This window comes from Babylonia areolata, chromosome 18, assembly GCF_041734735.1.
Source record: "Babylonia areolata isolate BAREFJ2019XMU chromosome 18, ASM4173473v1, whole genome shotgun sequence".
Taxonomy (NCBI): Eukaryota; Metazoa; Mollusca; class Gastropoda; order Neogastropoda; family Buccinidae; genus Babylonia; species Babylonia areolata.
This window is the reverse complement of record NC_134893.1, coordinates 56015611-56040552: the sequence shown is the minus strand read 5'-3', so window position 1 is coordinate 56040552 and position 24942 is coordinate 56015611. Positions and strand designations below refer to the sequence as shown.

General features: G+C 40.5%; 1 protein-coding gene across 1 annotated transcript in view; it reads right to left on the bottom strand.

Moving 5' to 3' along the window:
* LOC143292933 (disks large homolog 5-like) overlaps positions 1 to 24942 on the bottom strand; it is a 44213-nt gene that overhangs the window by 2843 nt on the left and 16428 nt on the right. The window contains exons 12-29 of the mRNA XM_076603633.1: positions 24660 to 24732; positions 22644 to 22750; positions 21362 to 21547; positions 18747 to 18938; positions 17118 to 18319; positions 16081 to 16264; positions 13946 to 14168; positions 13048 to 13156; positions 12203 to 12362; positions 11003 to 11105; positions 10099 to 10246; positions 8941 to 9115; positions 7953 to 8055; positions 7099 to 7315; positions 5471 to 5685; positions 3049 to 3087; positions 1274 to 1375; positions 179 to 306 (exon numbers count right to left, since the gene is read on the bottom strand). Coding sequence (XP_076459748.1) covers positions 179 to 306; positions 1274 to 1375; positions 3049 to 3087; positions 5471 to 5685; positions 7099 to 7315; positions 7953 to 8055; positions 8941 to 9115; positions 10099 to 10246; positions 11003 to 11105; positions 12203 to 12362; positions 13048 to 13156; positions 13946 to 14168; positions 16081 to 16264; positions 17118 to 18319; positions 18747 to 18938; positions 21362 to 21547; positions 22644 to 22750; positions 24660 to 24732 — 3666 coding nt within the window. The remainder of the gene's footprint in view (positions 1 to 178; positions 307 to 1273; positions 1376 to 3048; positions 3088 to 5470; positions 5686 to 7098; positions 7316 to 7952; positions 8056 to 8940; positions 9116 to 10098; positions 10247 to 11002; positions 11106 to 12202; positions 12363 to 13047; positions 13157 to 13945; positions 14169 to 16080; positions 16265 to 17117; positions 18320 to 18746; positions 18939 to 21361; positions 21548 to 22643; positions 22751 to 24659; positions 24733 to 24942) is intronic.

Below are 24942 nucleotides of genomic sequence, written 5' to 3'. Positions count from 1 at the left end.
ATCACACAAGTTCCCAACATGGTAAGGCAGTCACACAAGTCCCCAGTCACACAAGTCCCCAACATGGTAAGGCAATCACACAAGTCTCCAACATGGTAAGGCAATCACACAAGTTCCCAACATGGTAAGGCAGTCACACAAGTCCCAAACACGTTGAGCATTCAAACAGGTGACCCACCTCATCGGAGATGCTGCGGATGTGGGTGACCTGAATGCACTCAAAGAGGTCATCTTTTTTCCAGTAATCCACCAGCCGGCCCTCCGCCAAGCTCTGCTCCATGTCCTTCATCAGTGCCCGCACTGTGCCTGTCAACACACATTGTATTTTATTGTACTGTATTCTACTATGTTGTATTGTATTGTATTGTATTGTATTGTACTGTTTTGTTTTGAACTCCATTGTGTCAGAACAGATTGATGATGATGATATTGATGCTTATACAGCACCTATACTCGGTCAGTGACCAAACTCTAAGCACTTTACAAACTCAATTTGCACAACAGGCTGCCTACCTGGGTAGAGCCGACTGATAGCTGCCATTGGGTACTCATCATTCATTTCCTGTGTCATTCAATCAGATTTCAGGCACGCACACATTCATACTGAGACAGACGTAATATTCTTGTATGAAATATAGGCTCCCGCCAGGGACAGCACATTGGTACAGTTCAGCACCATCCTTTTTTTTCTTCGCCTTTTCATGCCTGCAAGTGTATTTGTTTTTCTATCAAACTGGATTTTTAAAAATAGAATTTTGCAAGGGACAACCCTTTCGTTGCTGAGGGTCCTTTCATGTGCTTTAAGTCCATGCTTAACATGGGACCTAGATTGTCTTATCCGTATGACTAGCATCCAGACCCCTACTCAAGGTCTTGTGGTGGGGAAGAAAATATTGAGTGTGAGATTTGAAACTGTGTCGTCAGATTCTCTCGCTTTCTACATGGACGTATCATCACCAGGCCACCACTGCACATCACACACTGATTGAGAAACTTAATGTCCATCATCAGTACCCGTCTTTTTTCTTCTCCTTTTCTCTTCTCTCTCTTAGTCTATCTCTGTCTCTCTTCTTTGTCATTGTATGTGAATGACTTTTTTTTTCTTTTCTTTTTTGCTTTTCAATTTTTATTTATAAAAAAAATTCTCAAATGTCATGAATGTGACAAACAAGATATACTGAGTTCTTGTGATTAAAAAAAAAGAAAAAGAAACAAAAAAGAAGACAGATATACGAATGGGTAGAGGAAGACTGTGGTAAGGTTCAGGACTCACAAGGCTCACAGAACTTGTACTTGTCCGGGGACTCGGAGACCAGCTTCTTGATGAGAGCGTCAGCCAGAGGGGCCAGCAACACCACAGGCCTGGTCTGGTCCGCTGCCACCACAACACAACACCGTGGGTCAGTTCTCACACGGTGCACCCACCCGCATCTCACCTCATTCACACACAGAGCACCCACTCACATCTCACCTCAGTCACACACAGAGCACCCACTCACATCTCACCTCATTCACACACAGAGCACTCACTCACATCTCACCTCATTCACACACAGTGCACCCACTCACATCTCACCTCATTCACACACAGAGCACCCACTCACATCTCACCTCATTCACACACAGTGCACCCACTCACATCTCACCTCATTCACACACAGTGCACCCACTCACATCTCACCTCATTCACACACAGAGCACTCACTCACATCTCACCTCATTCACACAAAGTGCACTCACTCACATCTCACCTCATTCACACACAGTGCACCCACTCACATCTCACCTCATTCACACACAGTGCACCCACTCACATCTCACCTCATTCACACACAGTGCACCCACTCACATCTCACCTCATTCACACACAGTGCACTCACTCACATCTCACCTCATTCACACACAGTGCACCCACTCACATCTCACCTCATTCACACAAAGTGCACTCACTCACATCTCACCTCATTCACACGCAGAGCACTCACTCACATCTCACCTCATTCACACACAGTGCACTCACTCACATCTCACCTCATTCACACACAGAGCACCCACTCACATCTCACCTCATTCACACACAGTGCACCCACTCACATCTCACCTCATTCACACACAGAGCACCCACTCACATCTCACCTCATTCACACACAGTGCACTCACTCACATCTCACCTCATTCACACACAGAGCACCCACTCACATCTCACCTCATTCACACACAGAGCACCCACTCACATCTCACCTCATTCACACACAGAGCACCCACTCACACCTCACCTCATTCACACACAGAGCACCCACTCACATCTCACCTCATTCACACACAGTGCACCCACTCACACCTCACCTCATTCACACACAGTGCACCCACTCACATCTCACCTCATTTATGGTCACCAATACACAACAAACAGCTGCTCACTTACAAGCACATACAGAGAAACATGCACACAAACACACATGCACACACATCGACATATAAAAGCATGCTTGCACACACATACACACACAGATGACACATGCACGCATATGCACACTGGACACACTGACACACAGCAAGTGCACACAAACACATACACACACGCAGTTTCAGTATTAAGGAGGATTCAAAGTGTAAGGACTGATCCATTTACCCTATACCACATCTGCCTTAAAAACAACAACAAACAAACAAACAAAAAAACAACAAAAAACCAAAAAGAGCAGATGCATGATCTACACATAAACCCAATGCACTGACTGGGCCTTGAGAGCCTCCCACAGGTATGTATAAAACATTAACCAAGATGGAATGAATAAACAAAAGAAACAAATAAGTAAATACATTAAAACTATAATAAAAAATGGAACACACACACACAAAAACTGATATTGTTTACAAGAATGTAGCTCTATTATCATTTTTGTTCACATCCACTTTTAACTGTTTCTAACAATACTCTTCGTTGCTAACTGTTTGTAGCATTATGCATTTGTTATAAATTTGACTGATTATATCAACACGAAAGAGGTGAAGTCCACAATTGTGTCATCATGATTTCATACTCACATTCAATTCTCTCCACTTGCGTATATCCCAACGCAGATTCTGCAAAGCAAAACGACAAATCACAAAATTAGGCAAGTTCTTGATCAGTAAAGAGTACTTGTTAAAAAAACAACAACAGAATGCTGTAAACTGGAATGTTGTATCGTTGGATCCATGGCTGATTCCTAGGAATTAACCTTTCCCGTACGTCGCCTAAAATTTTGCGCGCCGTACATCGTGGGTGTGCAGAAACCCATGGTTTCTAAGAAGGAATGACCCCTCGCTGTACGTCGTGGGTGTGCAGGCACCCATGGTTTCTGTGTACGAACTAACCCTTCGCTGTACGTCGTGGGTGTGCAGGCACCCATGGTTTCTGTGTACGAACTAACCCTTCGCTGTACGTCGTGGGTGTGTAGGCACCCATGGTTTCACTGAAGAAATAAGACCTTGCCGTACGTCGTGGGTGCACAGTAACCCACACCTGTCCGTAAAGCAAATTTGACTTTTCTTCAGCAGACTTGCATGCGCAGTTTCCACTTGTGCGTGTAGGCTATTTACTCCAGTGCTTGACCAGGCGCATTGTGAATAAGTTTTGCCCGTGAGAAGAGAGTGTTGTTACTTACAAAAAACGGTTTTTTTTTGTTGTTTTTTTTTTTTTTTTTGTGTGTGTGTGTGTGTGTGTGTGTGTGTGTGTGTGTGTGTGTTGTTTTTGTTGTTGGTTTTGTTTTTTTGGCTGGCTGGCTGGCATTTTTTTTCTTTCTTTTTTTAGCCATAGTCGGGTTTTCTCTACTTTGAACAGATTAGGATAAGAATAAAATTTCTATATCAACTATCTTTCTTTTTTTAGCCATAGTCGGGTTTTCTCTACTTTGAACAGATTAGGATAAGAATAAAATTCAAGAATATCAACTAGATTTTAGATCAATTGATTTCAGACTTACAAAAATATCCAGTTCTTAGAAAGGCACTTTAATTCCAACTAGATAAAAAGCTATCAATCAGTTGCTCCCGATCATTCTCTACAAGAAAAACAGTTCATTCAATATTGTTGAGATATCTAGTGCAATAAATATTGTTTTCTGAAATTAGTTACAACTTTAGAGTAAGACTTGAACCGGGATACGATCAACAAAAGACAAGGTCACTCTGATCTCTCTCTGTAGCGAGCCCAAGTGACGTCACGTCGACAACGCGTGGCGCGCAAGCTTTGCATGGGTGGCTCCACACCCACGACGTACGGCGTGCAAGGTTTATTCTTTGGGAGTATGGGTGTCGTCACACCCACGACGTACTGGGACATTAATTGATTAATAACTTCTTTGTTTATGTATAAAAGAAAATAATGTTCAGTGGATATGTAGTAAACTATATTATGGACAAAGTCATGAAATTATGTGGAAGTGGATTCAGTATTACTTGAGTTACAGAGCAAAAACACTTGTCTGGGTGATTTCACACCCACGACGTACGGGAAAGGTTTAGAAAAACTAAAATTTTGTGAACAAATCAATTTCCTTTCTGCAAAATGGTGGCGGTGAACTGGTGTTTGATGATAAAGACACTTTATAAGAAACTAAAGAATTCTATGAAAACCCATATAAAGAAAGGGAGACAATAGACATCAATTTCAGAACACAATCCCTCATGCTCCAAAGCTAAACGAAGAAGAAAAGGAATCGTTAGAAGGTGAAGGCTGCCCTGAAAGCAATGAAAACAATAAAAGTCCTGGAAGTGCTGGTTTCACCTGTGAATTCTACAGGTTTTTCTTTTGTCATAATGGCACTTTGTTGAACTGAATTTTGGTATGTCAGTCCCTCAGCAATCTGGAGTTATTTCACCAATTCCCAAAGAAAATAAACACTTTATTTTTTATTTTTAAAGAACTGGTGTCTTATCTCTGTTTAATACTACATACAAAATAGTTTCATCATGCATTACCAATAGACTGAAATTATCATTACCAAAATTATAAAGATACAGTTGGGTTGAATGCAGACATAATAAAAATAACAGTACATTTATAGAACACCTTCAAACCTCTCAAAGCACTTTACAATAACACATCAGCAAAACACAAAGAACACACACACGTGTACAGATACACACACACGCACATCTGAATAAACAGATGTGGCTCCATACTGTGCAGGTATGGGACAGGGTTACTTAATTATGAAGAGACTACTTGAAAAGGAATGTTTTTAATTTTCTTATAGGATGTGGGCCAGGGACTGTGAAGTAATGAAAAAAAAAACAAGGCAATGAATTCCAGGTTTGTATTACTGAAGAACTAAAGTCTCCCACTATGCAAGCGTGTGAATGTATTTGCAGGATCCATGCATTCCTCTAGACGTGCTGTAGCACACGGACATGTGCCTGCAGTGTACATTATGTGAGTGTGTCAAGGTTACAAACACTTGTTTGCAGGGTGGACTCCACTCACCATCCAGGATGGGCACAGATTCACTGGTCAGCGACACCTCAGAGAAAGAGCCCTCCCGGCTGTCTTTTGAGCTGGTCCTCTGGTGGTGTCGCCGTCGGAAAAAGCTACGCCTGGCTGACCCTGATCCCCCTCGTCGCGACCCCTTCAGTTCATCAGACTCTCCCAGGCTCCAGCTCTCTGAGTGGCTGCGTTTCAGCACCATCTCATCCCCGAGTCTGCGCACACAGTTCACAGTCAGAAATAAAATGTGACTGGAAAAGTCCAAATCTTGGTCACATGATTTGAATAAGCAATGTTTAACACAACAGGTGGACACAGTCAGTAACTGCTTAACCTACCCAAAATGTCACCTGGTTTGTCTTAAAGTCACTGAGGACACAACTTTTATTCATGAACAAAACAGCCACTTATGAGAATGTAGATAGCGTAAGATCTTCACACTGAGCGTAAAATATAACAACCATCTGATGCTATGAGCCATGTTTTTTTTCTTTCAAAATTAATGTTTTGGATGAATGTGATCTGCTTAGAAAAATCCTCACAGTATGTTCAGATTAATGTCCCATTATATGGTATAATTTTGCTGCTCCAGGTAAATGTATGCATCAATGTAACTTGCATAGTATGCAGACGTTTCTATTTCTTACTGAAATGATAGAATTACTGCTATTAATCAATATCCAAAATATAAGTGCTAATGATCTGTGAATAAGAAACAGAGGTTACAATAACCTCAATGTGGAAACATTTTTGAATTCTTTACAACTTTCTGTACCCTTACCATAAATGTGATGTCATTATGACGCGTGGGAATAACTTATTTTTTTATATTTCAAAGCCAAATTTGCCTTTGAAAAGTATTTCCAGAGAAAATGAATATGTTTAAGTTAACAACAGACACACACAAACACATGGACAGACAAAACTATATATATATATACAGACAACCCAAACAGAGGGTCATTACAAACTCACGTGGTGCGAAACACTCACGAGAGGCAAAAGTGAAGGGAAGGGGAAGCAAATCACTGCTGCTCAGCTGAACACAAAATCCCACTCTTTAGCTAAGCGGTCGGACATTCCCACTACATACAGTGCCTGGTGGATCAGGTTTTGGTATTTCTGGCCCCGTGCGCAAATACTTGGCACTGCCTTCTTTGTTCAATATAAGCACCATGCGCATATTTACTGTACTGACCCTTCCATTTTAACATGCTTTCACAGCCACCACACATTTCCCGCAGTAAACTTGTACTTTGAACAGAGAAACTTTAATGGTTGGTTTTCATGCTTGTGGTCATTGGAGTGCAGCTTGAATTGTTTTGCACAATTTTAGAAAAGGAAAAAAGGAAACACACACACACACAACAAAAGACCCCAATGTATTCTTTGTTCTACTTACTGCTTAGCATAGAAGGTCCAGAATAAACCTTGAACACAAGAAAAAGTGAACAGGGGGAAAAAAACCAAAAGAAAAAACAAAACAAAACAAAAACAAATCAAAGTACTCTTGGTTCTAATTATCGCTTACAATAGAAGGTCTGGAATAAACCCTGAAAGTAAGAAAAGGCAGAAAAGGAAGAAAACAAAAAACAAAACCCAAATCAACCAAGGTAGCCCTGACTGACCTCAGCCTGCTGGGGATGGTGCCGCAGCGCAGCTTGTTGCCGTGGGGGTCCAGGAGCCAGGCCAGCCAGACGCCCAGAGCCCCCCGGTGCATCGTGCTCTCCACCATCAGCACCGCGTCCTTCTCAAAGTCCAGCTCCCCCTCCCCCTCCACCGCCCGTGAAAAGTTGGTGCGGATGAAGAAGTGGTCACCGGGGATGTTCTGCACTTTGTTGTATTCTGTGTGTTGGTGGAAAAAAAAGATTGACAAGTTTTTTTTGTGTGTGGTTTATCCCCCCCCCCCCCCACTCCCCCCAACAATTTTTCTTTAGAGGAAAGTTTACAGAATCAAATAGTTAATACCTTTGGAATTGAAAACAGAGAACCACTCTGGCACTGACCATTCAACATTGAAAGAACATAGGCAGAACAATAAATGTTTGTAATCATGGAAATTAACAATGAAACTTGAAGATTCTTTTTTCAGTGTATGTGGTAAAAATTTACAAAACTCACATTAAGAAGAAAAAATCTCCAACTGCATACCCTTGTAAATTCATCATAATGTTTGAAGGAAAAAAACAGTTGCATGCTTTTGTACAAAAGTACAAAATAAAAGAAATTTCCAAAATGTTGTTATTTTAAAGAGCAAAAAGAAAAAGAAAAAAAATGGGTTGCCTCGTTTCTCTTGTCTTTCAAACAGATGGCAAGTTCTTGCACGCACATACATCCCTGAGCACATGTACACATACAGACAAAGTTACATTCACAAACACAATGAGGAAAAAAACACCCACAAACAGAGAACCCTCCCCACCCACCTTACACATACAAACTAACACTTAAAATCTCTCAACAAGACAAAACTTTCACTCACTGGAGAGACAGTTGTGTACGTTCAGTCGCATTGTGGAGCAAGGTTTGTTCAGTTCCAGGAATGCCTGCTCCAGTGTCAAGGCCTGGAAGCTGACGTTGTTGTACTGCAACACAGAACAGTCACGACTCCATGAGAATGGATACACAGAGACTGACTACTCACACTGTCCACTTGCATTCTGTCAGTGATCTGTTTGAAACTCAAGACTTTCAGCCAAAAATCTCTTGTTCCTGCAGTCCAGTAAACCCTGTGGGGATGCCAGGGGCATTTTCAGTATCAACACTATCCCTACCTTCTGGAAATTTCAAGCAAGAAATTTACTTTCCATTGCACACTTTGTTTCTGGTCTTTTCCTATTATTTTTATTTTCTGTTGTCTCTTCCTTTCTTTTTTTCTTTGCTGGACCATTCACCACATTTTTTGTTCTAGAAAATTTTAATATGTTTTCTCTTTTTCTGAACTTCATAAGCCCGCATTCTTCCTATGGTGTGTTCTTTATAATAATGTTAATCATAATGGAATTTATATAGTGCCTATCCCCTACATTGGGCTCTAAGCGCTTTGGAAAAACAAGTAAACACATACACACACAAGCTTTGAATATTTTGATTCTCACTATGCTGTATTCCTTATTACGCCTTGGACATGTGAGATGCCCATTGGCAATTTTTGGTATTGTATCATGTATGCTTGTTATTATAGGAAATTTTGTACATTACACATATCCCCCTCTCTGTTCCTCTCTCTTGGAATCGTACCACTCTTCCACTTTTTACAAGTGTAAAACACATTAAAACACATTCGCACAGGCAACAGCAACAACCAGACAGTCGCACACACACACACACACACACACTCTCTCTCTCTCTCTCCTTATAGACACACACATGAAAATGAGGTTAAGTGAAAAACACATTCACACATATTGACACAAGCAACAACAACCCCCCACACACATTCACACATAAACACACACAAACAGTAGTACCTCCAGAATCTTGTAGCCTCTCTGCAGGACGGCAGCAGCAGGGGAGCTGGGGTCAATGTCATGGATGAAGATGCCTACAGCGTTTCCACCCACAATGCTGAAGCCTGGCCCAGTGTCTCCCTTGTGACGCTTGATGGGCACCACATGAGAACGCTCATATGTCCCATCCCCAGAGCTGAACACAAACAGGCAGATGTTTTGTGTTAGTTGATTTGAACATAAAGCATTAACATTTTCGCTGCAAGTTGTGATTGTGCTTTTTCCCCACTAAAATACCTTGAGTACATATGAACAACTAACTCAGAAATGATGCTGTTGAGATCAGCTGAAATGATGAAAAGGACTGAAGAGTATATTTCTTTTCATTTCACCTTGGTGTGTTGACAAGATGTGTCAAAAACATGCCCCCCAAATTTGCCAACGGTTTATCAGTTCATTCTTTCTAATCATGATTATCATAAATACCAGCAAAATACTAGACGATAACTTATATACTGAAAATTTGTCTCTGTGTGTCTGCACAAGTGCCTTTTATATACATTTTTGTTACGTAAGTCTGCCTGCAATATGTTCATGCTGTCTTGTACATGAAATGATTTTCAACTGAACTAAATAAGTCATTTTCATGTATAAAGCTGAGATACTGAAAGCCAAACTCAGCAGGCTCCAGTGTTTACAGTGATGTACACTGCCTTGGCAGCAACGTGTGGGGCATCACAACTCTGACCTACCCAACATAACGACTATCTTCATCAGTTTCAGTTTCTCAAGAAGCTGCCACTGCATCTGGATAAATCCATATAACTACACCAAATCTGCTTGGCAGATACCTGACCAGTAGCGTAAACGAAACACTTCAGCCTTGAGTGCATTAATACGTATTTGTGTACCTACCAGGGTGGATTTCTTCTTCAGAATTTTGCCAGGGGACAACACTTATGTTGACATGGGTTCTTTTTGAGTGCGCCAAGTGCATGCTGCACTTGGGACCTTAGTTTATCATCTCATCCAAATGACTAATTGCCCAGTTTGATTTTTCAGTCAAACCTGGCAGAAAGTGCTAGAATAAGATTTGAACCCAAACCCCTGAGGACACTGTATTGGCATAAAAGTGTCATAACCATTATGCATTCCTGCCACCATCACTAGGACTCTGACCTGCAGGACTTGCTACGCTGGGGTGGGTGGTGTTTGGGGGTGGACTGCTCACTGTCCCCAGAGGTCAGCTTGGAGTGGGTGGGTGAGTTGGTCACTGGGGACGACAGGGGAGACACAGGGCCAGGAGTCTCCTCACTGTCCATGTACTCTGCACACCAACCAGTGTCACATCAACTCTGCCATTCATTATGTTCAACTGCTTCTACACATATGTGAGTGTGTGTGTGTGTGTGTGTGTATGAATCTGTGTGTGTGTGTGTGTGTGTGTGTGCACATGTGTGTTTTCATGTGTGCCATGTGTCCGAGTGATGTGTTTTTGTAAAGCGCTTTGAGAGGTTTGGAAATGCAGTATAAATACACTATCATTATTATCATTAATACTGCATTCATTTCCATATGTCTTTAGTTATCTCAGAATCACATTTTCCTCTTACTGTTTTCATCATTCTTTTGTGACTCCAAAGTTTCATTGTGTTGTGAAGCACTAACCATCTTCATGTACTTATTTTATATTGCACTGGATGGTCTAAATGTTAAACCAAACTGGAAAAACCAGATGAAGTTCTTCCTCATTTTCATCATCTTCAGATTCATACCTTCCTTGCAAATATCAAATTAAAATACGAACCGACAAACCCAAACACTAGCACGCTGAACAGCATGCAAAGTATTTTTGTATTTCTTTACAGAAATGTTTGTATATGTTAAAAAAAACCTGTACATTATAAAACAAACATACAAATCTTGCACAACACACAGTCACCCAAATCCCCTTCTTCCCCCCACCCCTCACTCAGCTACCATTACTCAAGCCACACACTTCACTCAACTGCCATTATTCAAGCCACACGCTTGTTTCTACAGTCAACACCAGAAAAAATGCATGCCACAAAATAACACTTACTTTCAGGATTAAACTGGACCTTCATTCTGATGTTGTCTCTGCACTGACGCAGCACAGTGACGGCGTGCTCATGAGTGGCGTTGCGCATATTGATCCCACACACCTGGCAAACCAAACACCTCCCAGTCACTTCACTCATAGCTGCTGCACTCACAACTGTCAGTCTGCCTTTTAGTTTACTATACATTTCAAATAACACAACCTGGCAAAAATTAGTCATATCTTTCATCACAAATGTTTGTACATCAATGCTCATGTGTATATGAAAGTTTTCTTCTTTTTTTTTTTTCTTTTTAAAGGAAACATTCAGTAAATTATTCAGAATTCCACCAGTGCAAGAAAGAGGGCAACACAGTAAATAACCATAATACAATTTCTTCTTCTTTTCATTTTTACATGAAAGAGACAATCCAGTTCACAAAACATTGGTCTGAACAGATTCCTTGACCTGACAAAAACCATCAAAGCGTCAAAATTTCTGGTTAGGATCCAGTGATTTAAGTCTGAGAAGCAGGGCAAGAAAAGCAGACATTTTCTTTAATGTAAACCAAGACTTGCCCAAGAACACTGAAGATGTAAACAGGTCTAACTGACTACTGAGTAATCTGACTGAACTGTGGTCCAAACTCTGTGCACAGGCTTTACTTAATGGAAAGGGAAAAACAAATGCACAAACACTCAATAAGAGAAAGAACTCATGCATTTGACCAAAACAAAATATTCTGTGTATGTAATGAAGATAAACCTTTGGTTCTTCTGGCTGTCTCAATTTGATCAAAATGAAACATTTTGCTCCCAGATCTAAATTTAGTATTCTAACTGCAGTTATAAAGTCAACTGCTGCATTATCATCTGATGAAATTTCAGAAGAAAAAGACAGACAATGTATATTTCCTACACTGTTCCCTATTCTTGTAGCATACAGTGACAAATGTGTGCAGTGGTTCATGGTTTATGATGAATGACCACAGGAACAAATGTTTTGCTGGTGGTTTGTTTGTTTTTCAGAGGCAAGACCGCACATAACGTTTTTTTCAAATCTGTAAGTGAAATACATCGTTTTTATCTAATACCAACAAATTCTTATTCTGTGCACTCAAAGACTAAAGAATGTGCCCTGACTGGATCAAAACGACATATTTCGCTCACACATCTAAATAATGTGTAACATTTTGCTGGGTCGCAATGTGACTTCCCTACCTCCAGGAGCTGGTCTCCGATGACCAGTCCAGCTTGGGACGCCAGGCTGTTGTCATTGACAGCAGACACAAAAATGCCGCCCGCCGGACCACCCTGGATCTGAAAGCCCACTGGTTCGGAGCTCTCAAACGTGATTGTGCGCGTTTCATGATGTCTGGGGCTGAAACAGAAACCACTTATAATTTAGAACCAGAATTTAAAAAATAATTACAAATTGAAAACGTTAATTCAAGAGATAGATTTGCCTAATAATACTGTTTATTGTTAATACACAAAATTACATTTGTATTGTATTGTATTGTTTTGTATTGTGTATTATGCTGTGTTGTGTTTCATCATATTGTATTGCATTGTATGCTACCGTATTGTGTTCTACTGTATTGTATTCTATTGCATTGTACTGTATTACTTTTTGTCACAACAGATTTCTCTGTGTAAATATCAGGCTGCTCTTCCGAGGGAAAGCATGTTACTACAGTGAGAGCACCACATCATTTTTTCTTTTTCTGTGTGCAAATGTAACTATTTCCTGATCAAAGTGGATTTTTCTACAGAATTTTGCCTGGGACTACCCTTTTGTTGCCATGGGTTCAAGTGCATGCTGCACACAGGACCTTGATTTATCGTCTCATCCAAATAAGTGTTTACTGCTGACTATTCATTTTAACAGGACAAAAAAAAAACTGTTTCGTTTTATATCACAAGTCAGGTAGTCACAAATCGCAGATATCTCCATTAAATAAACTTGTTTAGCAGTGGCATAAATTTCTTGTCAAAGGAAAAGCGTAAGAACTATAGACATATATCGATTCAAAAGAAGTGAAGAAGAAGAAAAAGACGCTCACCCATACAAGTAATCATCTCTGTTTGAGGTGAGGGAATGTTGATGCTCCTTACTGGAACCTGAACGGTCAATGGGCATAATGGACGACACTGGGCTGCTCCGATCTGAAACTGTCAGTTGTCTTTTGTCATCCATTCTGTCCAACAACTAATGAGAGTATATCATGAACAGAGGTATTCTCACAGCACTATGGAGCATATAACAACTTTGCTAATCATCATTAAAGGTATCTTATCTGATATTTTTCTTCTACTAACACATATTCTCGTTTATAAAACAGATGGAGTCACAACAGAATACTTCATGACTAATAGGTAAAACAAAAAACCTTTCTGGGCCTCGAACCAGAAGCCTTTTTTTTTTTTTTGGCATGTGTAAGACAGTTGAAGATGTGTATAAAACAAAATCTTTTCACTGATTTCACAGTAGTCTCTACAACTTTGAAAGGACCAAACAAACCAATGATAGTAATGATTTTTTTAATGCATCTGTTCACACTGTAGCACACTGAATGCATATTAATAAGCACACCAAAAAATAAAGTATTTGAATATATCAAGAGATTTACTTTACAATCTTTGAATATCTTGAAACTCACAAAAAATGCAATAATATAATAAACGCAATAAAATCTCTAAATATCTCTGTTTTCCCATTCAGGTCAGCCACATATTCATCACCTTACAATTTCCACCATTCTGCCAATTGCATTACGGATATTTGCCACATAAACCTTAGACCTTTCTTCAGCCAGACAAGCAAACCAATGCCCCCACCATACACACTTTCAGATTTGCCACATAAACCTTAAAGATTTTCCACCTCTCAAATACACTCTACAGAGATTTGCCACATAAACCTAAACCTTCCTCCAGCCAGACACAGTCACTTTAACTTACCAATTTCCACAGACCCTGACTTGGTGGTGACACTGTTACTGGAGGGGATACGGATGCGCTCCAGGTGTTTGTCGTGGCGGGGGTAATAGCCTCCCCCTCCAGGCTGCCGCAGCTCCACCTCCGACAGTGGCTGGTGATGGGACCCGTGGGGGGGCGGACGGATGTAACGTGCGTTGAACTCTTCACTGGGGGTAGGGGTGATGCGGTCCAGACCGGTGAAGCTCTGAAAACCATGAGCCATGCATGTAATGGGTGGCCACATTTCTTATATTTACACTTGTAATGGACAGCCACATTTCTTATATTTACACTTGAAACTGAAGGCCGCATTTCTTATGCTTACACATGCAATGGATGGCAGTTGACATGTACTCAATGATTTCCTGGGCGTTATTTATAAGAAAGTCATGTCCAATTATGAAACACATAACATCTTATTTTGTGCACTGGTTATATACACATCTCCTCAATTATCATTTCATTTTGTGCAGTTTTCATACGTATCTCCATAGTGTTTTGTAGTCCATCTCATATAAATAATTGAAGTTTTATCTTACCTGTCCTCCAAAATGACTTTATTTTGTTATTCATCTGCATGCTTCCAAAATATGTGGTGTCATCTTAATATATATAACATAGTTGTAGAAAAGTTTAAAAAATGCAGACAGGGCTTTATGAACTTTTGTGGATGAGACACTTGCATTAAATGTTTTTACCATGGGTAATTCAGTGGGCAAAACATAACTGGTTTCATGCAGCAGGTTATCTATAAACTTAATAGCTAAATAACACTTTGAATGTGTGTCTTAGATATGAATTATATTAGTTGGAAGAGATGTCTTTTGATTTTTTTCCAATTCATTCTTGTCTACAAAACATGTCTCCACTTTAATGTGGCTCCCAGGTAATGACCAGTATGTGTTTCTATGTCCTTTTCTTTGTTTTCTTGTTTTTACAGCCCCCTCAAACCCTCGCAACATATTTTCCCTTCAGTATCAATATCTGCAGCTTCACACACTTTGTACTCCTCTGTAACCTTAAAGTCAAGTTATAATTGATTCGCTTGTGGAAACAAAGTGAGTCGATGTTTTAACCCGGTGTTCGGTTGTCTATGTGTGTGTGTGTGTGACTGTGGTAAACTTTAACATTGCCATTTTCTCTGGAAATACTTTGTCTGCCAATACCAAATTTGACTAAAAATAGTATGAAAAATTCTTCACAGTCATACCCATAACAGGTTGTAAGTCTACCGAATTGAGCGTTTTTTTTTCAAAATCATTAACGGTTTATTTTGTTGAGATTTGTTCCGAAATCTGAAAATTCTAAAAACCGCTTACCACTGAGTTTTGCCTACTAGCAGGTAGGTTGTATTTGAAGACATGACCTTGTTTTTCTTGTTCACAATTAAATGGAAAGAAATACAAACTCTGGACAGAACACATACAGTAATACTAACTACACCACCGATGTGTTTACTGCATATAAATATTCTAAAGTGGATACTGAATTAACTAGAATGAATATAAAAGAAAAACTGAATTGATCATTTCTTTCAGCTTGTTGTAGGCCTTGACTGGTTCATGCAGATCTAGAGATCTGCCATGTATTACTTTGTGCTTGGAGGAATAGCAAAGTCTCCTTTACTGCCTGAAATAAAAGAATAATCAAGATATAATACAACACATAAAAGACATGATTTAAACAGTGTTATTACGTCCACTACAATCACATCTATTTATCGCACGAAGAAGAAGACGTCAATATTGTTTTAAGTATTAAATCTAGACAAATGACGTCAGATGTGCCACAGCAGTGGGGATTAGTCTGCTTACTTCGGAACTAAACATGCATGGTTCGATCCCGCTCACATACCTTTTTTCTTTTTTTCTTTTTTTTTCTCCCAAGCTTATTCTATGTATCATATTTAATACTGAGCACTTTTCAACGATTTTTTAAATCTCTTTTTTTTCTCCTCATGATTCCTTGACTGGATAAAGCACGAAGCACAAGTGAGTCTTGAAGGCTTTGCCTCTTGTTTTAAATAATGAATGAAATAAAATAAGATGAAATAAAATAAAATAGCATAAAGCAGAACAGAAATAAAATCAAAATCCATAGGCAGTGTGAGGGCTGACCTGCTGTGAAGGACTAGGGGAGCTGTGGTGGTGGGGGGCAGGTGGGGAACAGGGAACAGAGGGCGAGGGGAACAAGGTGTGCTCCACCTCAAGCTCCGGGCTGATAGCAGAGAACGTCCCTGGTGGGGAACTGTGCCGTGGGTTCATCATCAGGGGACGACTAGAATGCTGACTGCTGGATGAACTGAAAGCATCACATGAAGAGAATAAAAAATAATGCCTTTATTCTCAATAAACCATCATATTCATGAGTTACAGAACTAAATGGCAAACTTAAAATGGGAGAGAGAAAAAAAGAAACACACCCACATATATGCATACACACACACACACACACACACACACACACACATACAGCAGCCCCTTTGTTGTGCATAATGGGGACACTAATTTACAAAGACAAGGACTGTATTCACTTGCTAACTGAACTAAAGCAAGACTCATCACCTTTCAAAAAGAAAGGATGGATTGAAAGAAAAGCAATAAATAAGTAAATCACAAAATAAATATGTATACATAAACATATCACTGGTTCTCTATATAAAATAACAAAACAAATATACACATATATAAATACAACACTGGTCTGTGATAAATTAATAAAACAAAAATACACATGTAAATACAATATTGGTCTTTAATGATTTAATAAAATAAATGTACACAAACATAATAAATGAATAACAGAGATTTCAAAACAATTTCTTTATGTTTCATAACAAGCTGAAGGATCTTAGTAGGGAACTTTGTGATCATTTAGACTTTATTCTGTATGTGGTTGTCTTGTTTTTCTTACCATACAAACATCTTAATCCATAACAAGTTCTCACCGGTCCTCCTTTTACAACATTACTGCTAATCTGCCTCCATAACTCACAATAAGCAGGGAACTTGCAGTCACTAAGACCACGCTTGATTACCTACATAGGATTTTCTTGTCCTGATTAACATATTATTGTGATGTACTATGACAAGATCCAAATAAAATACTGTTTAAACCACTACCTACACCAGCGAGAGACCAACTGCTCACTGACCTGACAGCAGCACGCGTGTGACTCGGAGACTGTGGCAGCCACCCTGGCATCCCGGAACCCACAGACAGCTCCACAGGGGAGGCCACTCTGCCCTCCTCTCCAAACCTGAACTGGGATGAAGTAGGCACCTCCAGAGATGTCGGTCGGTGTGTAGTGATGGCAGCGTCCGGGAAATGTGCCTTGGGAGGGTAGTGGCGAGAGAGAGATGGGGAGGCTGCAGGCTGAGGCCAGGACGGGTGTGGGGGTGGTGGTGGGGGCCACTGTCTGTCTGCGTTGTGACCCCGGTGTGGGGCCGATGCTGGGCGGTGCGACCTGCCCCCAACTTTGGGCGTGACCCGCTGAGGGTGCAGGGTGGCCGGGTAGAGATCAGCGTGGAGGGGTTTGGGCCCAGAGTGGAGGGGCAGTGGGTGGGAACTCAGGCCTGGCTTGGCGTGGGGTGGGGGCTGCTGACATGGGTGGGGGTGAGGGTAGGAGTGGATGGGGGCGGCTCTGGGGGTGTGGGAATGGTGGTGGTGACTAGGAGGGGTGTGGCCAGGCCACTGCCGGGGGAAGGCGGGACGCACAGCGCTCTGCATCACCCCCACGGAGAAGTGGGGTGGGGACTTGGGGGAGGGGAGGAATGGCTGCACAACCCCAGTGCTGGCTGGGTACTTCACACTGCTGGTGGTGGAGTTCTGCGGGGAGTGGCGCACACCGCCATGCTCCAGTGCAAACCCACCTCCGCCCTCCACACTGTTCTTACGCTGCTGAGAGGGGGGCTGGAAAATGAGAGGATCTTGGATGGACGGACGTTCTTTAGCTGACGCAAGAGTCACTGTGGAAGGCACATTACCAGAGATCAAGACACCAGAGCGAGACTTGGGCCACGTCCCATTGTTACTGTCAGCTTCATACTCACGTTTCCGGGACTTGTTGTCTGTGTTTGGACTAGCGCGGCTGAAAATGGGGGAGGGGAACTCCACCAAGACGTCATCAACGCCATGGGCTACACTGGGTACCATGACACTCACCGGTCGCTTCATTTCCTCGGCAACGTCTCTTCTCCTGGCTTTGTCTTTACTGCTTCTGTGTTCAACCATATCATCTTTAGAGTACTGTTTATCACTGTTACGTTCACGATCCTGACTCTTGTTTCTGGATCGAAATAATGTTTCAACCACAATCTCCTTTGCCTTGTCCAAAACTGGCATGCTGTGCCTTACCTGCAACATTATCAAACTCATAAATGCAAGTCCATAAACATGTACACCAACAGAATTCTATACACATCCATAAATTCTCAGGAGACTTTCACAATGCATACAAACAGCCATTATTATATCAGCATACAGACTGACTAACAAATCAATAAAGCCATGTCGAAAACATCTTGCACTGAAACTTCCTAATAAAAAAAAAAAAAAAAAAAAAAAAAAAAAAAAACCAAGAGAAAAAAGAAAGAAAGAAAGAAAGAAAAGAAAAACCATTTAATACCGTCTTCTTACCAAATACAGCCTACATTCTGGCAACTGGAAAGCAGTAATATTGGTATTTCTGGATTCCTGATAGAGCCTCAACAAAATAAACTGTTAATGATATGGAAAATATGGATTTAAAAAAAAAAAAAAAAAAAAAAAACCCAAAGACTACCTTGTCATGGTCATGGTTGCGCAGTGACTTGGGTGGGGAGGGGCCTGGGGAGTCCAAGCTGTCAGTCTGTGACCCAGAACTGCGGAGATTTTTGCTGCTGTCCCCACCACTGCGGGCGCTGTCTCCCGACGTGCTATCCCCCCACAGACTGGTGTGAGCTGCCAGTGTGTCTGACTTGGACATCACAGCCGACTGGACACATGTGCATATATATATATATATATATATATATATATATATATATATATATATAGAGAGAGAGAGAGAGAGAGAGATATCAATGTTCAAAGGTCTGCAGTTGAAAACTATTTTTGTGTGTAAGATCCTATACAAACATGTAAACATTCAACAGTTTACTGCTTTTTAGTTTTTGTTTGTCGTGTTTAGTGTTAGTGTCAATAATAAATATGTACACATTCACAGTGTACTGCTTTAATTTTGTTTGTTGTGTTTAGTGCTAGTATTCGTAAATCCTTTGATGAGTTTTATGACAAATAAAATATGGCTCAAGTCTAAGAGCCATGCACCCATACACACACACACACACACACACACGCACATGCACGCACACACACAAAAGCATACATAAATACACACACCAACATATCAGACAAAATTTTCAAAGCCTTTATGAATACTGAACACATAAATAATATCACTAATGAATTCTTTTTCTTTTAGCTGTCATTTTATTTGAAAAGGAAAGGAAAGAAAGAAACAAAGAAAAACAGAAAGAAAGAAGGAACGAATGACAGGAAGACAGACAGAAAGAAAAGCTATACAGAACCAAGGTCAAATCATTAACATGAACTATTGTACTATTTCATAATTATGCGCATGTATGCACTGCAATGTCAACTTTTAAATGTTTCAACTGTTTGTAAGTGAACTTTCAACAGTGGTGCCAAATATACTGATACATAAAAATACATTTTTGTTACAAATCAGAAAAAAATTGATGAGTGCTTACATCAAATCAGGCAAATAAACAAAACAATGATTTCATTTCAAGAAGATCCTGGGTTGTTCTGAAAAAATCTGTAGTATCATTATAATCAAACTAAGAAAGAATTAACCCCTAGGCTGCCTGCATGACGAGATAACTCGTCATGGCAAGCATGTATGCTTCGCTGCCACAATGACGAGATAATTCGTCATCGAAATATTCTGACTTTTCCCTGGTTTGCATTCACTTCGTTGACAAAAATCGTGGTAGCTTTAGCCTGGGGAATCTCTCTAGATTCTATTCGTAGCTAGAAACCCCATCTACGTCATGAAGCAGTCCTTTATTTGAACGTTTTGGTTGGGTCACTGTCCAAGTGTTTGCCTGACTTCTCTCCTTGCTCGCTCAACAAAATGTCGGACTGACGCCGTGCTCAAGACATGCGATCATGATGAACTAAATCAACCAAGATTTCTTTCTTTAGCTGATGCTCAGAAAGAATTGAAGCGTAAATTCGAAGGAGAAGATAGTGATGAACATTTATAGGACGATCTGATAAAAAAAAAATAAAGGGAGCAATCAAGAGAGTGACCAAGATGCGACTGTCAGTGATGCCGGCTGTACAGATGTTAGCAGTCGACATGACCGAATTAGCAGCAGAGCGATATTCTTGGCACGCAGCCAACGCGGTCTGATGAGAACTGTATCAAGTGACCGTGTGAGAGGGGTGAAGTGGAGGGGGGGGGGGGTGGAGACTGAGGGGGCGTGGCCTCACATCCATCTTATCACTTGGAGAAGTCACAATGTATTGTGTATCTATCTCTTAAAAATATATATATATATATATTGTGGTTGTTATAGTATGATTTTGTGTTTGCAGATATCCATTTGTCCAGAAAATATGATGTTTTCTGTGCAAATTACCTGACTAATGTTTGTAATGAACAAGTTGAAAATGTGACAAAAAACAAAACACTGATTTCAAAACAACAGCATGTCACTAAAAATATATAAAATGGGAAAACAGCATGTGTTTTGTATTCTTTATTCATTTACCTTTCAGAAAATATATACTTTTATGGGTCTTTCTCCAATAACAAAGAGCTCAGAATTTTTTGAAAATTTATACCCGTTTTTTGTGAAAAAACACTGGCAAATAGATTTCACTTAAATCTTATTTTCCTGGCAGCGAAATGGTTAAAAAAAAAAAAACCCAAAAAACCAACAACAAAAACAAAAAAAACCTGTGAATTAACCCAATGAGCTCAATGAGGATGTAGTTCATTTAAACATAGCCACTGTACTCCCACAAATATCATTTCGTTTAACCCCTAACTGCTGCTGCTGAGTATGCCCATCAGAGAAGGGCTGACAGCTCACTAAGATAAAGCTAAGCTTACGGGTCAGGACATCAGTCACCGTCCTGTATCTGGATTACTTCCTCTTGGGATTGCACTACATTTGTTCAGCAAAATAACTACACTACCAGTAAGTGCACAAAAAAGTAGTAACTGCATTGAAAATGTATCCCACACTGATCTCATTTCATCAAGGTTCAACAGTCAAGAGGTCAGCAGTTAACTTTTTTGTCAAATGATTCGTTTTTCTACATCACTCTAGGTGGAAAAGTGTATCCTTGCCCCCTTCTTCCTGAAAAGAACAAAACTGCTACCTGTGTAGGAGACAGCTGCTCGGTCAGGGGTGAGAGGACGGAGACAGAGGTGGGGGTGGGGGAGGACCCGGTGGAGGAGAGGGGGGAGGACTGACGCAAGATGCCCACAGCAACCGGCTGGGAGCTCTTCTCCAGCAAGTCCAGAGCTTCCTGCACTGTCAGGTTCTCTGTGGACTGGTGGTTGATCTGCACACACACACACACACACACCAACACACACACATACATAGGTAGTTAGGTAGGAAGCAAGGTAGGAATTAGTCAATAAGTTCCCACAATCTAACACTCCACAGTTAGCCACCATTTCTCTCTGGACCTTATACCTGGAATGAGGTCACTCTCCCGCTTTGTCAAATCTCTGCACTCTGCTCTTTCAAGTCTGCCTCTTTCCTAACAGCTTCCACTCTGCTCCATCTTTATGGTCTACACTGTCTATAGCTTTCTGTTTGCATGAACTTATGTTTTGCGTTTCATCCCTCAGATTCAGAATGATGCATGTGTGTGAATGACTGTCTACATGTAAGCCCTTTGATTTGTCTCTGCACAAGATTCAGCACCACTTGAATATTTTTTATATCATTGTAATTATTATCATTATCATAAATCATTCAAGATTCAGCACCACTTGGATACATTAATCATTATCATAATGATTATTATTATCATTAATCATTTTATGACAGTATCTCTGATTTCGACGGGTAGTAGTTTGCACAGGACAGGAATCAGACCCCTGCCGGAGTCTGCACTAGTTGGTCACGGTTAAGTATGTGTAATTAAACTATCATTTAGGTTTCAACCTTATTTACCCACTTATGTGACAGTACGCTAATGGCATACCAAAACTAAAAGTACAATGTGGGACACTGGTACACTCGCTTTTAAAATGAATGGTAAGAGCAAAATTGTCTTGTGCTGTTAGTGCTCCAGGCACAGATGTGTGGAGGAAGCACAGAAAACACACTGCCACTTGAAACTCTTATATACAGAGGTGCCCTGCCCCTCAACCCCAGTCCCCCACAAGTCCCCTACAAATGGTGCTTTTTATTCAGCATCACCTTAACCATTCAGTAAACTAGCATATATTCAAGAAAACAACTAAACTGATTGTTACCAAAACATTCACCGCCGTACTACTTTCAATCAAAGCATACTTTCTCATATTTTTCACCTATATAAATGTACTGGAACCTCTGCAAAACAATGTATTTAAATCTTGTACTGACTCTTAGTCTACAAATGTAATGTCACAAAACAATAAAAACAAAAAAAGAATTCTTACACTGATGATCTGGTCACCAAAACTGGGCAGTAAGCCATCTTTGCCAATGATCCGGCCAGAATGCACTGCTGAGACAAACAGGCCTTGCTCCAGCTGGATACTGCCCTCTGCAACACCAGTCCTTCAACCTTAGTCACCCATTATCATATTACAATATGCACACACTAGCATATACACACAAAGCTCACACAAACACACACTCTCTATATATTGCACACATACACATACACACAAGCTCGCTCTCTCTCATACACACAAACTCACCCACAAATACTCTATCTCACACACATTCTTGCACACACACACACACACACACACACACAAATGACTCCATCCTACTCAATGGTAAGTACCAGTTATCAGAAACAAAGCACAACATATTCAACCGCAAAATGTGAGCAAACGGGAAAAAAAAATCCAAGACACTAAAAAGTTGATGGCCATCATATTATTAGTAAATATTTATTTATCTAACCATGGAAGGGAGCAAATGTCTTCAGCTATGCTGAAAGGTCACTTTATTGATGAGGTTCCTCAGGACACTTAACCCTTTCGCTGCCAGGAAAATAAGATTTAAGTGAAATCTATTTGCCAGGGTTTTTTTCACAAAAAACGGGTATAAATTTTCAAAAAATTCTGTGCTTTGTTATTGGAGAAAGACCCATAAAAGTATATATTTTCTGAAAGGTAAATGAATAAAGAATACAAAACACATGCTGTTTTCCCATTTTATGTATTTTTAGTGACATGCTGTTGTTTTGAAATCAGTGTTTTGTTTTTTGTCACATTTTCAACTTGTTCATTACAAACATTAGTCAGGTAATTTGCACAAAAAACATCATATTTTCTGGACAAATGGATATCTGCAAACACAAAATCATACTAGAACAACCACAATATATATATATTTTTTTTAAGAGATAGACACACAATACATTGTGACTTCTCCAAGTGATAAGATGGATGTGAGGCCACGCCCCCTCAGTCTCCAACCCCCCTCCTCTTCACCCCTCTCACACGGTCACTTGATACAGTTCTCATCAGACCGCGTTGGCTGCGTGCCAAGAATATCACTCTGCTGCTAATTCGGTCATGTCGACTGCTAACAGTTCAGCCGGCATCACTCACTGACAGTTGCATCTTGGCCACTCTCTTGATTGCTCCCTTTATTTTTTTTTATCAGATCGTCCTATAAATGTTCATCACTATCTTCTTCGAATTTACGCTTCAATTCTTTCTGATCATCAGCTAAAGAAAGAAATCTTGGTTGATTTAGTTCATCACGATCGCATGTCTTGAGCACGGCGTCGGTCCGACATTTTGTTGAGCGAGCGAGGAGAGAAGTCAGGCAAACACTTGGACAGTGACCCAACCAAAACGTTCAAATTAAGGACTGCTTCATGATGTAGATGGGGTTTCTAGCTATGAATAGAATCTAGAGAGATTCCCCAGGCTAAAGCTACCACGATTTTTGTTAACGAAGTGAATGCAAACCAGGGAAAAGTCAGAATATTTCGATGACGAGTTATCTCGTCATTGTGGCAGCGAAGCATATATGCTTGCCATGACGAGTTATCTCGTCATGCAGGCAGCCTAGGGGTTAAGGTCCAGGACTGGGATGCACAAGCAATCATAGCAGCACTGTTTGCTTAGCTTCAGGAATTCTCCAAAGTCTGCATTCATTCTGAAGAGATTGAAAAATTCTTAGTACTAAGCAAACAGCCCTGCTGCGATCGCTGACGCAACCCAGTCCTGGTGAAGTGCAAAGGCTTGCACAGAGTTCACCGTATGGGGTCCTCATTAACAGAAAACTTTCCTAAATACATTCCAAGAGATTCTTCTTTATTAACCATTTCAAATGCAAATGCAGTTATTCCATTAAAAATCTATTTCTATTCAAAACAAATGATTTTTCATCAGTATATCTGGTTGCTTGGTTTGTGCTTTTCTCTCTTTCTCTCTCTCTTTTGTCATTCCAACTACAGTATTACACTGAAAGGTTCCCCTATGCTTTACCTTTCTGACAAGAAATCAGCAACTGCAGTGGCTGCCAGGTCCTGGTGGCAGACATCTTGCGGCGTCGCACAACCTGCAGTCACCACAGCATTCAGAACCAATGTTAGTGTTGTATTTGTCTCTCAAAGGAACTGTGTGATACATAATGGCACATTGCTTTCAATTAGATGATTGGAACGTGCATGCAATGCATGCATGCACTGAGTGCGTGTGTGCGTGTGTGTGTGTGTGTGTGTGTGTGCAGAGAAACAACAAAACTAGGAATAATTCAAAACAAAGCAGC